This window comes from Electrona antarctica (assembly GCF_951216825.1).
Source record: "Electrona antarctica genome assembly, chromosome: 20".
Classification (NCBI taxonomy): domain Eukaryota; kingdom Metazoa; phylum Chordata; class Actinopteri; order Myctophiformes; family Myctophidae; genus Electrona; species Electrona antarctica.
In genome coordinates, this window is record NC_136801.1 from 41,498,639 (window position 1) to 41,517,129 (window position 18,491).

The following is an 18,491-nucleotide window of genomic DNA, read 5'->3' on the forward strand; positions in this document are numbered from 1 at the left end:
TGTATTTTTCACCTCATTTGAACAATAAATGTAGCCTACATATAAAATCAAATTTAAAATTCATATTCTTATTTTTAATACAGAATGAGATCATATTAACATAATTATATCGCATATCAACATAGGCCAGAAAAATACGCATTGCCCAAAATTCATATTGCCCATCCCTGTCGTCACCACGACGCGCAAATACTTTGTACAAATACTTGCGTAAAACTACAACAGCCTTAAGGCACGGACTGAAATACACAGACACGCGGTAACATTATGCAAATACACAATGACACGCACGCACGCACGCACGGACGCACGCACGCACGCACGCACGCACGCAAAGCTGAGCCTATAGGTCAGTCAATATCAGTGGTTGTTACATCAGTCGGGTCAAGTCAATTGTTTGTCATAAAGTATAGCTTTAAAACACACCCAGTTGAACCAAAGACACAGCTGGCCTGAGTGACCCAGGCTCTAAGCAGCGTTGTTTTCGTCGACTAAAACTATGACGAAAAATGTTCGTCGACTTTGAACCACATGGAAACAAAATTAAAACTATGATGACAAAAATAGGACTAAATACATTGACAATTTCGTCAATGAATAAAAACTAGACTGAAATGTTAGGAAGGGACTAGTGGACAAGACATCCAGTAGAAGACATTTTACACTTGGTTTGAATGCTGAAAATAGCGCGACACGTTGTGGGCTTGTAGATCGGCTATTTTCAGCAAGTGTAAAATCAGTCATTACGACGGCATCAAGGCCCGCCAAAACACATTTTAGTCGACTAAATCAACTTTAGATTTAGTCGACTAAAATCTCATGAGATTTCGTCGACCAAAACTAGACTAACACTTAAACGTTCCAGGTGACTAAAAAACGTGACTAAAACTAAATAAAGTTTCATTAAAGACTATGACGAGACTAAAATAGAAATTTGCTGCCAAAAACAACATTGGCTCTAAGTCACTGCTTCCTAAACAGTGGTTCGGGACCCATTTGTGGGTCACCGGCCATTTTGTATGGGTCACGACTCAAGTGAAAATCCCATTTTCTTTTCCTACGTGAAAAATAAATCACACCTGTGTGAAGTGATTGGCGCTGTTATCATCATACATGAAATCATGATGTAAAATAGACACTACGGTATCTGTCCATCTGTTCAGACACTACGACGCAAAATTCTCCATTCATTGTCAGTGACACACACACACACACACACACACACACACACACACACACACACACACACACACACACACACACACACACACACACACACACACACACACACACACACACACACACACACACACACACACACACACACACACAGTGCAATGTATTTGGTGTTTGACTTGATGAGATTTAGCCTCTCAGGCCCAAAACAAGAATATTTTGTCTTTGTTGTTGATCAAAATAACAATTCTTTATACATTCTCTAATTATGTAGACTTCTCGTAAATTAAGTAACGCAGATGTTTAACAATAATGTAACTCTTGACTCTTGAGAGTGTAAAATGACACCAAATGGACCCGTAAGGTCGAGATGTCACCCATTATCTATACATGCACGATTGCACGTCTCTCACCACGTACACTTGCATGCTGAAAATAGCCGATCTACTAGCTCAGCGCGACGCGTTGTGAGCTTGTAGATCGGCTATTTTCAGCAGGTTTAAAAACCCGCTAAAATACATTTCAGTCGACTGAATCAACTGCAGCTTTAGTCGACTGAAACTAGACTAACACTAAAACATTCCGGGTGACTAAAATGTGACTGAAACTATATTGAAGAGACTATGGCCCTCATGTATCAACCGTGCGTACGCCTAAATATGGGTGCACGCCGAAATTACCGCAATTTTCGGCATTTACCATTTCCGCAAAACCTTGAACTTGACCGTGCGCCAGGACAAAAATCACGTGTGGTCGGGAGCTGTCGTACGCTTTGTCCTCACCTTTTTTTCTGTCGTACACAAGCGGAGCAGCATTGTCTGAACTGCTGACATGCTGTCACAGGCATCTAAACATGTGTTTTCACTCCTAAAATGTATAAAAATAATACACGTGATGGCATGTCATATGAAATTGCTAGGATATTTCCACGTGTGCAACCAATTCAAATCGCTCAATTAAAAAAAAAATTGCAAGTTAGATGCTTAAGGCATTTAAACAGTGTTTTGCATGAGATGAGCGCATACCAGTAGCCCCCCGACCCCCTCCTGGAAGAGTTAACTTCCATGACATGGAAGTGGGGACCGCATCCGCATCTATAGGTAGGCTAACCCAACCAGCCTGAGCCCACCACCACTATATCCAAGTCTGGCACCTAACACCTCTTTTTTTTCCTCACTGTCCGTGTTGGGGGGTGGACCGCGTTGCCGGTCCCATGCAGATCAGGCATTGAAATGCTAATCTGGGTGCTTGTTTTCACCTGCCAGGTATGCATGCATACAGTACTGTACTCTGCTTAGGCTACTTGATCACAATATGAAAACACCACCAGCAAGAACACCCTGGCTGGCAACAGCGATGCCAGCCTGCTGTTGAAACCTTCCGCCGTCCCAGCGACAGTTCTACAGAACCTGCCGAGGCGGACAGGACTAGCCTGCAATCATGGCATTTAAACATGCTCTTCTGTTTATAATCTAAACACTGTGACACGTTTAAAAAGTCTTACAAATAAGAACTTTTTTCCCCCGCGGGGCGGGCGGCCGGGCGGGCCCCCATAACGATTATAAAAACATTTCATCTCTGCTACCACCTGTACCACATAAGGTTTAGGCTGCGCAGGGAGGCAGTCTAATATAGGCTACAGTAATGTCATAAACGTGCATGCAGGTCACGACAGACAGACAGAGCGGAGGAGGAGATGCATTTGCAAAACAGCATTTGTCACGGGCTGTGCGTGTCCAAACTCTTTCCAATGACGTGAGCAATGTTATTTAATTAATGCTCACAGAATCACAGGTTCAGGTTTTCGTTCACTAATCTTGTTGTATATTAAATGAATAAACACTTTAATAATTGTATATATACAACTAACAACACACAGTGACAGTTGCTTGCAAGTTGCGTGTGCGTGCGTGCGTGCGTGCGTGCGTGCGTCTGTGTATGAGAGGGGGGGTGAGGCGGGCAGCAACGTTTTTATTTACTTTTTTCGTCATGTAACTATGGTTTCCAAGGTCGTACTGCGGTTGTTCATGTCGCAAAAACGAGGGCGAGGCTTGATTTCATAGGGCGTGCCAGATAGATTTCAGCCGTCACATGTATTAACGTTGGAACAAAATTAAGGAAGGATCAGCTGTTTGCGATCACTTTATAAATGCCGTGGCGACGTGGGTGTACTACGAAACCTACACTCGAATTTGGGGCAGATTTTACACTCAATTGATAAATGAGGGCCTATGACTATACTAAAACTAAAATCAAAATGTGCTGCCAAAAACTGGAGGAAACCCTCTATTGTGGCTCTGAAGAAGCACCTCGTAGAGGTCTTCCCCCGACACAGGCCCAAAGGAGTTCTGCTGACAAGACAACACCAGCTTGTCCAGTGGCCATATTAGCTCCTCCACAGCTTTAAGTCATTTTGACCTGGGAACGATTCTATAAATGTCTTCTAAATCCTGACCGTTTTCTGAAAAAAGCTATGTTTCTCTGTCAGTCGTTCTTCGATTTTTCAATAGCTAAAGCATAACATAATGCTAACACCAACAGGGGTTCCCGCCCAAAATGGGTTAAGTCAGCTCTTCCAAAGAGAAGTCCCTCTAGAATAACAGTCCGCTCAGGGGTATATTATTCTCAGTCTGAGGACACCTTAGCTGAGAGAGAGAGAGCTGAAGCAGGGACCTCGATAGTATACTGTATGTGACCAGATTTGACCGAGAGCCTGCCTTCGCGCAAATTCCAGCTTTTCACCAGAGGAGAATTTTTTTAAATGAGTTAATAGCACAGGCAGACTCTTCACATACTAGAGCATACATGTCTGAAATAATTGTCAGAGCTGAAATCGACATGTAAATATGAAATAAATGCTTAAACATAAACAGCTATAGGTGTCATGTTATAGAGACCACAGAAGTGTCAGGTCAAATAGTTTACAATAAACTATTTATGTATACAATAATATGAAATAATATACAGCTTAATGTTTCACTAAGCATCATTACGAACCAATGAGATGTGTTGCCCTCATTAGAGGCTCAGTTAAGGGAGTTGTTTTCACTTGTACAACATACAAAACACGCACGCACGCACGCACGCACGCACGCACGCACGCACGCACGCACGCACGCACGCACGCACGCACGCACGCACGCACGCACGCACGCACGCACATGTGTGTGTCATGCCTGCTGTTCCACCAGTAGGATCAATAGTGCTGATCGGCTAACATGACAACATGCCCTGAACAGACCAGCCAATGACCTTGGTGCTCTGCCATAGTCAATAAGCCAATAGTGGAACAACAAAGTATGTTACCATGACTACCTGTCTGTCTGTCTGTCTGTCTATCAGGCTGTCTCTTGGTCTATTGGCTTGAAAGCTATAACTTGTGGGCCTGTGTGTGTGTGTGTGTGTGTGTGTGTGTGTGTGTGTGTGTGTGTGTGTGTGTGTGTGTGTGTGTGTGTGTGTGTGTGTGTGTGTGTGTGTGTGTGTGTGTGTGTGTGCACGCGCGTCCCACCCGAGCCCCCGGCAGGCTAATTTAAGTAAAGTGAACCATTTAGTTAGGCCAGAGGAACACCCGCCTGGTCAAGAAAATCACGTGTGGAAACACACACACACACACACACACACACACACACACACACACACACACACACACACACACACACACACACACACACACACACACACACACACACACACACACACACACACACACACACACACACACACACACACACACACACCACAAGGTAACCTGGAAATCTAGAGGAGAAATGTAGAAAGAAGACAGAGAGAAAAATAGAGTGCAGACTTAACACGAGAGAGAGAGAGAGAGAGAGAGAGAGAGAGAGACAGAGACAGAGACAGAGACAGAGACAGAGAGAGATAGAGAGAGAGAGAGAGAGAGAGAGACAGAGAGAGAGAGACAGAGAGAGACAGAGAGAGAGAGAGAGAGAGAGAAAGAGAGAGAGAGAGAAAGAGAGAGAGATAGAGAGAGACACAGAAAGGGGGCCATGGAATGAGTATGAGAGAATGAGGACAGGAAATCCTACGCGCGCGTGCGTGCATGCATGCGTGTTACTGTGTTGTGCATTTGCGTGTGTACACCTAAGTGTGCTTGTGTATGTGTGCACGTCCTATGTGTGCTCGTAAGTGTGCACGGATGCATGCCTCTGTGAGCGTGCAGGTGTGTGTGTGTGTGTGTGTGTATATGTGTGCGTGTGCGTGTCCGTGTGTGTGTGTGTTCATGTAGTGTTCATTTGTCATCGCAGATGAAAACATCGAGTTCAGCTCCATCTGTTTACCTCCAGGTGTTCCAGGAAACACAACACATCTACATTATATACCAACAACACAACACTGTACATTATACCACCAACACAACACTGTACATTATACCACCAACACAACACTGTACATTATATACCAACAACACAACACTGTACATTATATACCAACAACACAACACTGTACATTATACCACCAACACAACACTGTACATTATACCACCAACACAACACATGTACATTATATACCAACAACACAACACTGTACATTATACCACCAACACAACACATGTACATTATATACCAACAACACAACACTGTACATTATACCACCAACAATACAACACTGTACATTATACCACCAACAATACAACACTGTACATTATACCAACAACACAACACTGTACATTATATACCAACAACACAACACTGTACATTATATACCAACAATACAACACTGTACATTATATAACAATACAACACTGTACATTATACCACCAACAATACAACACTGTACATTATATAACAATACAACACTGTACATTATATACCAACAACAACACAACACTGTACATTATATACCAACAACACAACACTGTACATTATACCACCAACAATACAACACTGCACATTATATAACAATACAACACTGTACATTATACCACCAACAATACAACACTGTACATTATACCAACAACAACACAACACTGTACATTATATACCAACAACACAACACTGTACATTATACCACCAACAATACAACACTGCACATTATATAACAATACAACACTGTACATTATACCACCAACAATACAACACTGTACATTATACCAACAACAACACAACACTGTACATTATATACCAACAACACAACACTGTACATTATATACCAACAACACAACACTGTACATTATATAACAACACAACACTGTACATTATATACTAACAACACAACACTGTACATTATATACCAACAATACAACACTGTACATTATATAACAACACAACACTGTACATTATATACTAACAACACAACACTGTACATTATATAACAACACAACACTGTACATTATATACCACATCACGTCATATAAGCACTCCACTCCAGCCATTCTGTCAAGTAGGACTCAGGTTCTGTATAATTTAGGATAATTATAGTAGTTATAGTTGATAGTTATAGTCTGTGTACTGCCCTCACTAAGGTGTTGTAACGACAATAATAGGCAGCCCAGCCAAACTCCATACAAAAAGAGACAGACGTCAGGAATGAGGCGTCTTGCTCTTGAAACCGTAGCACAGTAAAATGTACAAAATACAATAGACCAGGGCTAGGCAACCTTAGGCACGGGTGCCAACATTGGCACAGCAGAGGGTGATCACTGGCACACTGGCACAAGTGTGAGAGATGCTTTTTCTTTTAAATGTATATACAAAAAGGTTTACAGTTACATTAAGTCCACTCACATCTGTATGCAAATTACATCCTGCACATAATTCTACATTCATTTAGACTCACATTCATTGAGACAGTGGTAAACATAATAATTGAGTCTAAAAAGCATACATGCTGATGTGAAAGAAAATGTTTCTAAAGAAGAAGAGAAAAAATAAAGGTTGCTATGTGTGTATGAACAATCAAAATCGGATGGAAATATATATAGTTTGGATGTGGTGTCATAATTAAACGTAATGTCGATATGGCACGCCGACTATCAAGAAAATAAAGACACAGCACTTCATGTCGAAAAGGTTGCAGACCCCTGCAATAGACTGTTAAGAGTCACATACATTAATTATATTATACAGAGTACAGACCATTACAATAGCCTACCAAACTGTCATCAAAAAGAGGTTAAACAATATTGGCATTTAAATAATCAAACCAAAATCACCAAAAACAATCCTGTCCAAATCCAAATACGTGTTACATTATTTGCATAAAAAGAACATAAACACTAAACTTACAAACAATGCTTCTTCTGTAGTGTCAAACAGCACAGCTATAAACCTCTCTCTTCACAGCAAACATGTTTCTGCCTGCTCTCCCTCACACACATGGAGACTCATTGTACTGATTACCCCTCAATTGCAGCTTACGCACAGGTGACATTCAATCAGGTACAATCAAGCAGGCTTGGGGTCACTGTAACCTATAGGGTCGCTTAATAGGCACACAAATACTTCAGAAAATAAAACCTGGACAAACACTAGCCTGGAAGGCAACACAATCTGTGAAGAACATCACATTCATGATTCAGAATTAGACTCGGCGTCCTTTTGTGTTATTACTTAGTTTGACATCCAGTGCAGCACAACGTGATGCGGATGACGTATACATCGCTTGTGCCGTGGGTCGGGAGACAGTGGTAATCGATTTGTAGGTGGCCTTATATTTTCCTATACTCTTTGGATAAATTAGTACATTTGTCACCGTCGGTTGGTGCTTCATAACCATAGGAGTAACCCAGACTCAATTGTTTATTAATGGACGCAGTTCTTATATGGAGTGATGTTAAAAAAAAAGGTCTATGGATTTGGCACACACACACACACACACACACACTTACACACACGCGCACACACACGCACGTGCACACTGCACACACACGCGCAAGAAAGCAGGCGGGCCCCCAAAATAGCGAGAACACGCGCAGAACGAGGAGTGACGACGCGCCACTGCATACCGAAAGAAAACTGCCAATTCAGCCGTCCTTAACCCAACCCGAAATACACCATGTGTCTCTGACGCACATGCACGCACCAACGAACACACACAAATGCATGCACACCGCGTGTCTCTAATGGAGGCTGTTGCTGTGTGCGTGCATGCGTGCGTGCATGCGTGCGTGTATGCGTGTGTGTCTGAGACAGATAAGGGATAGCACGGTTAGCACCCACATCTCTACTTTATCTGCTGGTGAAAGCATGGATGCTCACGCACGCACGCACGCACGCACGCAGGCACACACACACACACACACACACAGTGCAACATTAGACCGGCGGCTCTGACGATTAAACCAAATGTGAGTCCACAGCACACACACGTCACCGTCCATGTCACCGCCAGGAGAGTGCATGTGCACGTCAGCTCCCGCTGGAGGCGTGCACGTGACAAACATGCACTGAACCGAGGCTAGGAACTGAAAAAAAACAGGAACAATCGTGACGCTCGTGACTAAAAACGACTTCACGACGACAAAATATCCTTTAAAAGTAAGCGTTTTGGACATAATATTACAGGGTCTGCGTTTGCGAGGGCGGTGATGTGACGCTATCAGACGCAGCAGCGGCGGAACGTGTCCTGAATCTGTCCTCGCGGCCCCGGCAGTGGTGATCTGACAACAGCAACATTGAGCTAACAAGGATCAGGGCTGTGCTTCCAGTGGTGGGAAAGTCACTATTTAAGTACATTTAACTCCAGTGTTGTTTTTGTCGGCTAAAAACCAACATGGAAAAAAAATGTTCGTCGACTATCTTTTTTCACTGACGAAAAGCTAAATGGAAACTACAGTATAGGCCTGACCTCGAAATTTAAAAAAAATCTTCTAAATCCTCCAGTTTTCTGAAATAAATATTTTCACGATTTTTCAAAAATAGCAGACCTACAAGCTCGTAGCGCGCCACTCGGTGGCAGCACGTCGCGCTGCGACGTGTTGTGAGCTTGTAGATCGTAGAGAGCTTGTAGAGCGTTGTGAGCTTGTAGAGTGTAAAATGAGCCATTACGACGGCATCAAGGCCTGCCAAAATACATTTTAGTCGACTAAATGGTAAATGTTAAATGGTGCATTTATATAGCGCCTTTATCCAAGGCGCTTTACATAGATTGTGCATTACATTCACCCATTCACACACACATTCATACACCGATTGCAGCGGAAGCCATGCAAGGTACCAACCACTGCAACCAGCACATCGGGAGCAATTTGGGGTTCAGTGTCTTGCCCAAGGACACTTCGACATGTAGACAGGAGGAGCCGGGATTCGAACCGCCGACCCATGGATCATTGGCCGTGACTTTTGTCTTTTTTCCAGTTATTCATGCATGTGTTATGAGGTGACATTACTTCATTAGACCCCTTGGTGTAGTTGTTGTGTGCCATGATGTCTTCCCTTTGTGTTTAGGGTTTCTTTCTGGAGGCTGAAACCTTGACAGTCAATCGTGCCAATGAAAAAAACTGTGATATAGTGACATCACAATTATCATCCCCACCCTATAACCCCTCCCCTTTTATCAAACAACAACAGCTGTGGGTGCGGCTTCAGTTCAGGTGGACCGTGGACCACCCATCACCACCCACCAGGCAAACCAGGCATAGACCTACTTAACCCCTTTTGGACGACTGGGTCAAATTTGGCACATGCCAGTTAATGGCCAAATATAGGCGAGGTAGAAAAAGAAGGCTGTCAAAGTGCCAATGCCTATTGGGTCAGTTTTGGCACATGCCAAGGTACGACTGGAAGCACTTTGGCACCATCAAGTGGTTTGGAGAATACATTTAAATAAATTGAAAAAGCAGAAAGTGGAGACGACAGCACATGGCTCTAGGCTGCCAGTGTGTGACTTACTGCCCAAATCTGAGATTAGTTGTGCAGCTGTGCTGAAATAAAAATACACACCAGCTAACTCGATGACTCAACTACAGATATATTGAAGTAGATTACATTTGACCTCACTTCTGTCTGAGATATTTGGCGATGTCTGTTTGGGACACATTTGACCCATCTATCCTGCTATACTAGGACTATAGATTTATGGCATCACAATAATATAGTTGTAACTGTAATAGTGGAATAGTGGAATAGTGGAATAAGTGTAATTTAGTAATAGTGTAATAGTGTAATAAGTGCAATAGTGGAATAGTGGAATAAGTGGAATAGTGGAATGGTGTAATAGTGTAATAGCGTAATAAGTGTAATAGTGTAATAGTGAAATAAGTGTAATAAGTGTACTAGTGTACTAGTGTAATAGTGTAATAGTGTAATAGGTGTAAATAGTGTAATTGTGCAATAACCCCAATAGCCTACTGTGGCAAATTTGGCACACACCTAAATGTGTGTGTGTGTGTGTGTATATATATATATATTGTTTGTGTTAAATTCAAATTAAGTATCTCAACTTAATATAGCATCAGTATAGAAAATTAATAGAAATTAATTCAGTCCAAACAGGTGTGCGTGTCCACATAAAAACTGAAGTTTAACACTCCCATCGCCCAGGACGAAGTACTTTGTCCTTTCTATTAGTAACGCCCGACGCCCAGGACGAAGTATTCTCCAAAAGACGAAGATTATTGATACGAGAACGGATCGCATGGCTCTATAGCCCAGGCGCGCCTCCTGGGCAATCCTCGTGACGCGCAAGAGTGAGAAGTCATCGAAAAGCTCCCTCCTCTTTTTAGCTGATTAAAACGAAAATCTTAAAACGTTCATAACTCGCGATCTAAATCATCCCGTCTTTTTCTGAAAAAATATCCTGTGTTAGAAGGCGCTCCGCGGTCCAGTCGCTAGTCTCGATAGATTTATTCTTGTCTCCCGTTGTTGTCGATCGACTGGTGTGGCTATTGTTAGCTACTACACACACAGCAACAACTTCCGCCGGTCCGTCCGGAAAAGGGGTCCGTGTTTATAAATCGAATGGGCGCTATAATGTAATGGATTAAATAACCCCGTGCAATTAAAGTGTTAACAAACACTGTACAGTCTTTTGACAAAAAATCTTCCTCCTTATATAAAAATAATACCAGACGATCATGTTTTAGGGTGGAAAAAAATCACGGCACTCCATCTTTAAGTGCAATTGTGAGGTAATTGTACTTTACTTATGTCAAATTGTCAGTACTATTACTACAACTACAACCACAACATTAGTTACTAGATGCTTCGTAGATTATTACAAAACATGCCTTGACGACTTCAGCACTACATATTTCGGCCATAGCTGATAGACGATCAATAGACAATGTAGATCTGCTATTTTTTAGAAGGTTCTCTAACAAGGTCAAGGTATGATCGCCTTAATGATATGGATTGCCATCCCTCAAAATATTCATGTTGTCACATTTCGTTCGTGCGTGCGTGCGTGCGTGCGTGCGTGCGTGGCTGCGTGCATGCGTGCGTGCGTGCGTGCGTGCATGGCTGCGTGGCTGCGTGTGTCCGTGCGACAGGTCTGACTTCAGTACCTGATCCACTGGGATAATGCTCCATTTTTGGGGGCCCCAGGGGACCAAGCGGCCCAGCGTTGGGGCCTCTCGTTATCACCTGGTGATGGTGCAAAGTATGCAAATAATAGAGTGGAGATGGAAGAAAATATCCTGAGGCAGGAACCTGAATCCCTGCCTGCTTCTGGGGGGTCCCTGGAACAACATATTTTCAGATGGGGGTCGGTGGCCAATACTTTTTGGAATATTGAGAACCACTGATAGAGGTTTTTCAGAAAATTGTCATGACCTAGAAGACATTTTTTTTTCATTTCGACGTCAGGCCTAAATTGGGTTAAAAAAGAAACATGAAAAAGTGTATATAACTCACCACGAGGTTGCCTATGACCATGACCAGCATGAAGACCAGGATGCACAGCGGCTGACCGGCCACCTCCATGCAGTCCCACATGGTCTCGATCCACTCGCCACACAGCACCCGGAACACGATGAGGAACGAGTGGAAGAAGTCCTTCATGTGCCACCGCGGGAGGACACAGTCCCTGGAGATCTTACACACACAGTCCTGGTGGAGGGAGGGACAGAGAGACATGTCATACAGGAGGACACAGTCCCTGGAGATCTTACACACACAGTCCTGGGGGAGGGAGGGAGAGAGAGACATGTCATACAGAGACACAGTCCCTGGAGATCTTACACACACAGTCCTGGTGGAGGGAGGGAGAGAGAGAGAGACAGTCATACAGGAGGACACAGTCCCTGGAGATCTTACACACACAGTCCTGATGGAGGGAGGGAGAGAGAGACAGTCATGCAGGAGGACACAGTCCCTGGAGATCTTACACACACAGTCCTGATGGAGGGAGGGAGAGAGAGACATGTCATGGAGATCTTACACACACAGTCCTGATGGAGGGAGAGAGAGACATGTCATGGCGTCTCTCTCAGACAGTCATACAGAGACAGAGTCTCTCTCAATGCCTATTCATAGTCTGGATTTTCGGTGGTGAGCTGACCACCGGAGCTGAAGTAACGTTGAGCGGTGGTGAGTAAAAACAGAGAGAAGGGCTGGTGCGGTGGTGAGTAAAAACAGAGAGAAGGGCTGGTGCGGTGGCGGTGGTTTGCTCTTCACCGCGGCTCGTGACGTCATGTTGTAGTTCGGTGGTCACCTAACCACCAAAAATCCAGACTATGTATGAGCAGTCATAGCCTACAGAGATCTCACACACAGTCCTGATGGAGGGGTGCAAATTTGGCACATACCTAAATGTATATATACTAGTCCTTACCCGTTCTGAATATATGAACAGCAAATTATGTTTAGTGTGGGTAATGCAATGTAATAGATCACATTACTGATAGGGGGGGAATTGTTTACAGATGGTCTACAACAACAGGGTTTAAGTCCACCCGGACGGGGAATTGCCTTGGCAACAGTTACAATTTCCTGTGCACTTTTATATCTGTTGGATGATCATAACAATACCCGTGTTGGCCCCCGATGCTTCCCCAAAGAAGAAGTGATGTCGACTGATGCAAGAGTAGCTAGTATAGTATCAGGGTCCGAGATGTTTTCCCCGTGTGGGTCTGTTACGTGGAAAAGTCTGTTACGTGGAAAAGTGTGTCCCAGTATTAATCTGTGTCTGTCCCAACATGCATTTCACTGGTGACCCGGAAGCCGTCCCAACATGTATTTCACTGGTGACCCGGAAGTGGACAGACAGACAGCGACCGAGCAAAATAGACAGGGGGCGAGCGATCGCTAAATTATTAGATAGAGATATATATATTGTTTGTGCTAAATTCAGCCTCTCGCCTGTAGCGAAAATGAAAAGAACGTTTTCGCTACTCACCAATACAAAGGCGGCTTGTGTTATTGGAAAGCCTACTTTCCTTGGTGGACGCACTCTGAGCCCCTCACCACACGTATAAAATGCATTTTTGGGTCAGAAATGGGATTTATTTTCACCGGAAGAAAAATACTTACTAGTCAATACGTACTTACTCCACTCACGCCCTCTACCGATATTGCCAAGAGAAAACCCCATATACAAGATTTTTCCTTCCGGTGAAAACAAAAAATCTCTTTCTGGCCAAAAAGTGCATTTTATACGTGAAAAAGTTTGAGCACCACAGACATAGCAGCATGAGATTTAGAGGACAATTTATTTTTTAAACGGCCTCAGGTGTATAAGCCAATGCTCAAGCAAACACAGACCCCTGACATGTGGGGACTCAAATAGGCCAACTGAAAAAATAAAAATAAAAATAAATAAATAAACATCTGTCTGGGATGTAACCGTTTTGGGAACCCCAGGCTGTACCAGGTGCAGTGGTGGAAAAGTACTCACATGTTTTACTTAACCCATTTTGACCTGGGATCAGATTCTAAAAATGTCTTCTACATCCTGACAGTTTTCTGAAAAAGCTATGTTTCTATGTCAGTCGTTCTTCGATTTTTCAAAAATAGCAGACCTACAAGCTCGTAGCGCGCCACTCGGTGGCTCGCTATGAGCTTGTAGATCTGCTATTTTTCAATAGCTAAAGCATAACATAATGCTAACACCAAAAGGGGTTCCCGCCCAAAATAGGTTAAACTGGGACATTTCACCACGGGAAGAAACTGCAGTCACTCGATATACCGTTTCCCCGCCAAAATATTGTAGCCTGTGTTATTTTGAAACTAAATAAAATATTTGTGGGTCACACCCAATATTCCTTTGGTGTGACCCACACAAAATGACAGAAGATGGATAGTTTATTATTTAGTAAGGCGGTGGAAGTATTCACACTATTTCTGGATGTATTAGGGAATGGAGTAGATCAACGTCATTGCATGGAATGGAATAGAATGGAATGCATGGAATGGAATGCATGGAATGGAATGCATGGAATGGAATGCATGGAATGCATTGAATGGAATGCATGGAATGGAATGCATGGAATGGAATGCATTGAATGCATGGAATGCATTGAATGGAATGCATGGAATGGAATGCATGGAATGGAATGCATTGAATGCATGGAATGCATTGAATGGAATGCATGGAATGGAATGCATGGAATGGAATGCATGGAATGGAATGCATGGAATGGAATGCATGGAATGGCAAAATGGAATGGCATGGCAAAAATGGAATGGCAAAAAATAATATAACGAGTTACTTTTCTCAGAAGGTAATCTTCTAACGTAACATGATTCTTTTGAATGTTTTTGACCTATACCCAACGCTGACAGCCACCTGCAGGGAGGTGTGTGGTTTTAACTGGTCGTTCATAAATAAGCCATGCACACTCAGCTGTGCGCTCTACCATAGACATAGAAAGGTAGACAGACGGCTCCTTCGGCTCTAGGGCGTCTGTATCTCTATAGACATAGAAAGGTAGGCGCCTCCTTCGGCTCTGGGGCGTCTGTATCTCTATAGACACAGAAAGGTACAGTAGACGCCTCCTTCAGCTCTGGGGCGTCTGTATCTCTATAGACATAGAAAGTTAGACGCCTCCTTCAGCTCTGGGGCGTCTGTATCTCTATAGACATAGAAAGTTAGACGCCTCCTTCAGCTCTGGGGCGTCTGTATCTCTATAGACATAGAAAGGTAGGCGCCTCCTTCGGCTCTGGGCCGTCTATATCTCTATAGACATAGAAAGGTAGGCGCCTCCTTCGGCTCTGGGCCGTCTGTATCTCTATAGATATAGAAAGGTAGACGCCTCCTTCGGCTCTGGGGCGTCTGTATCTCTATAGACATAGAAAGGTAGACGCCTCCTTCGGCTCTGGGGCGTCTGTATCTCTATAGGCATAGAAAGGTAGATGCCTCCTTCGGCTCTGGGGCGTCTGTATCTCTATAGGCATAGAAAGGTAGACGCCTCTTTGGGCTCTGGGCCGTCTGTATCTCTATAGACACAGAAAGGTACAGTAGACGCCTCCTTCGGCTCTGGGGCGTCTGTATCTCCATAGACATAGAAAGGTAGATGCCTCCTTCGGCTCTGGGGCGTCTGTATCTCCATAGACATAGAAAGGTAGACACCTCCTTCGGCTCTGGGGCGTCTGTATCTCCATAGACATAGAAAGGTAGGCGCCTCCTTCGGCTCTGGGGCGTCTGTATCTCCATAGACATAGAAAGGTAGGCGCCTCCTTCGGCTCTGGGGCGTCTGTATCTCCATAGACATAGAAAGGTAGATGCCTCCTTCGGTTCTGGGGCGTCTGTATCTCTATAGACATAGAAAGGTAGATGCCTCCTTCGGTTCTGGGGCGTCTGTATCTCTATAGACATAGAAAGGTAGACGCCTCCTTCGGCTCTGGGCCGTCTGTATCTCTATAGACATAGAAAGGTAGACGCCTCCTTCGGCTCCTTTATCTCCATAGACATAGAAAGGTAGACGCCTCCTTCGGCTCTGGGCCGTCTGTATCTCCATAGACATAGAAAGGTAGACGCCTCCTTCGGCTCTGGGGCGTCTGTATCTCTATAGACATTGAAAGGTAGACGCCTCCTTCGGCTCTGGGCCGTCTGTATCTCCATAGACACAGAAAGGTACAGTAGACGCATCCTTCGGCTCTGGGGCGTCTGTATCTCTATAGACATAGAAAGTTAGACAGACACCTCCTTCGGCTCCCTTCGGCTCTGGGGCGTCTGTATCTCCATAGACATAGAAAGTTAGACAGACACCTCCTTCGGCTCTGGGGCGTCTGTATCTCTATGGACATAGAAAGGTAGGCGCCTCCTTCGGCTCTGGGGCGTCTGTATCTCCATAGACACAGAAAGGTAGACACCTCCTTCGGCTCTGGGGCGTCTGTATCTCCATAGACACAGAAAGGTAGACACCTCCTTCGGCTCTGGGGCGTCTGTATCTCCATAGACACAGAAAGGTAGACACCTCCTTCGGCTCTGGGGTGTCTGTATCTCCATAGACACAGAAAGGTACAGTAGACGCCTACTTCGGCTCTGGGGCATCTGTATCTCCATATAGACATAGAAAGGTAGACACCTCCTTCGGCTCTGGGGCGTCTGTATCTCCATAGACATAGGTTATATGCGCTCTACGATGTCCCAGACTCACCGCCCAGTGCACTCAGATAACTGAGCACATTCCCGGTGCACATTTCCGAACTCTGTGTGCCGAGCAGGTTAAGTGAACAGGACATGACAGTGCTGCTCTAACATCGCTGCCATGACTCATCACCGACTGTTCCTTGTAAGATAGAATATATAACCTAGAAAAGTGCATTGGTTCCCAAACTTTTTAACCCGTGACCCAAAAGAGAAATGTAATGCATCCCCGCGGGACCCAGACTAGTGAAAATAGCAGATCTACACAAGCTTCTAATTCATTGAATGTATTTGATATTTTATTTAGTTTCTTCATGAAATTACTGTGGAAAAAAATATTGAATTTTGTTTAGTTTTTTTATGTTCTTTTGTGGCTTTCGCCTTTATTTTATATATTTTATGGAGGGACAGACAGTAGGCTGACAGGAAATGGGGAGAGAGATGGGGGGAAGAAATGCAGTAAAGGCTGTCGGGATCGGGAGTCGATCCTTTTTTGGGGAATGATTTATGATTTCTTTTGTATAAATAGGCTTATAATAATAATTGAAACCAAAAATGTAAGAAACCGAAAAAATAAAGGTACCCATAACAATGTGTGACTCACTGATTGGGAACCAGTGCCCTAGAACATTTTACATTAATTGGTCTGTTTTACATATTCACAATAATCACCCCGCATCTCTGGTGCAAAGGCTGGCACTAAAACTAGAATAGCAATTACTACTAATACTAAACAACAAAAAACAAACACACAAAAACACACGCCACCCGAGCGCCCGCCCACCTGCCCACCACTGTGACCTCTACATTCTAAACTGCCAAAAGGTGGTCAACGTTCCTCAAACATTGTCCGGTCAACGTAATTTGTATTTTGTGCCAGGGACACCCTGCATATACAAGATCTGTGTAAAATAAGAAAATACAATGAGATACGACCCAATGCCAATGTATATTGTGGTTACAGCAGTTTAAACTGATCGTGACACTATATTGACTTAATTTGAGTTAATATAGCTTATTATTAGGACCCCCTGGGACCCCCTCAAGGACCCCTGAGGTGGTGGGGCCTCGGCCCGCAGTTTGAGAAGCAGTGCCATGGGGTGACATAGTTTCTCCAAACAGAAAAAGTGTCCCGTTTTGCTCCCTCTGGGTGGAGGGAGGGAGGAGGAGGGGGGGGGGGGGGGGGGGGGGGTGCGGGTTGTATCTGTCTGCTGGTCTTATTAGCACACATCTGAGGAAGACATTCTGCTGACTCAGTCTGGGACACTCTGTGCTTCCTTCTCTGGAGATCATATATGGCCCCAGGTCTGCCTCAAGTCTCCCACACGCACGCACGCACGCACGCACGCACGCACGCACGCACGCACGCACGCACGCACGCACGCACGCACGCACGCACGCACGCACGCACGCACATCATGACTCATAACTTGAAAAACACCCTGTGGTGGAAAAAGTAACTCCAGTACAATTGGGAAGATATACTCAGATGTTATTTTTGTTACTTGAGTGTTTCTGTGTTGATTTCGTCGACTAAAACTAAAACTCTTTCACACGGCGACCATCTCCAGATAAAACGGCAAAGTTCCGTTGCGTTCTCATTTTTTATTGACCCTTTACACGAGAACGCACACTTTATGAAAACGCTATAATATCGCTAGGTGGCGGTAACGGGCTGCCAAATAGACCAGTCACCCACGTTACGTACAACAAGAAGAGCCAGCCCCCCCTTCACATCGGGGTTTTGCTTCCAGAACACAACGTGGTTGTGGCCGTCGCTCGCTGCCTGCTTTCTATAACGCATCGAGGTGACAGACAGACAGGCTGAC

General features: G+C 44.2%; 1 protein-coding gene across 1 annotated transcript in view; it reads right to left on the reverse strand.

The window, feature by feature from the left end:
• LOC306913335 (sodium channel protein type 3 subunit alpha-like) overlaps positions 1–18,491 on the reverse strand; it is a gene marked incomplete at both ends in the record, with an annotated part of 217,612 nt that overhangs the window by 91,602 nt on the left and 107,519 nt on the right. Inside the window, one exon of the mRNA XM_079489922.1 lies at positions 11,988–12,182. Within this exon, the coding sequence (XP_079346048.1) occupies positions 11,988–12,182 (195 nt within the window). The remainder of the gene's footprint in view (positions 1–11,987; positions 12,183–18,491) is intronic.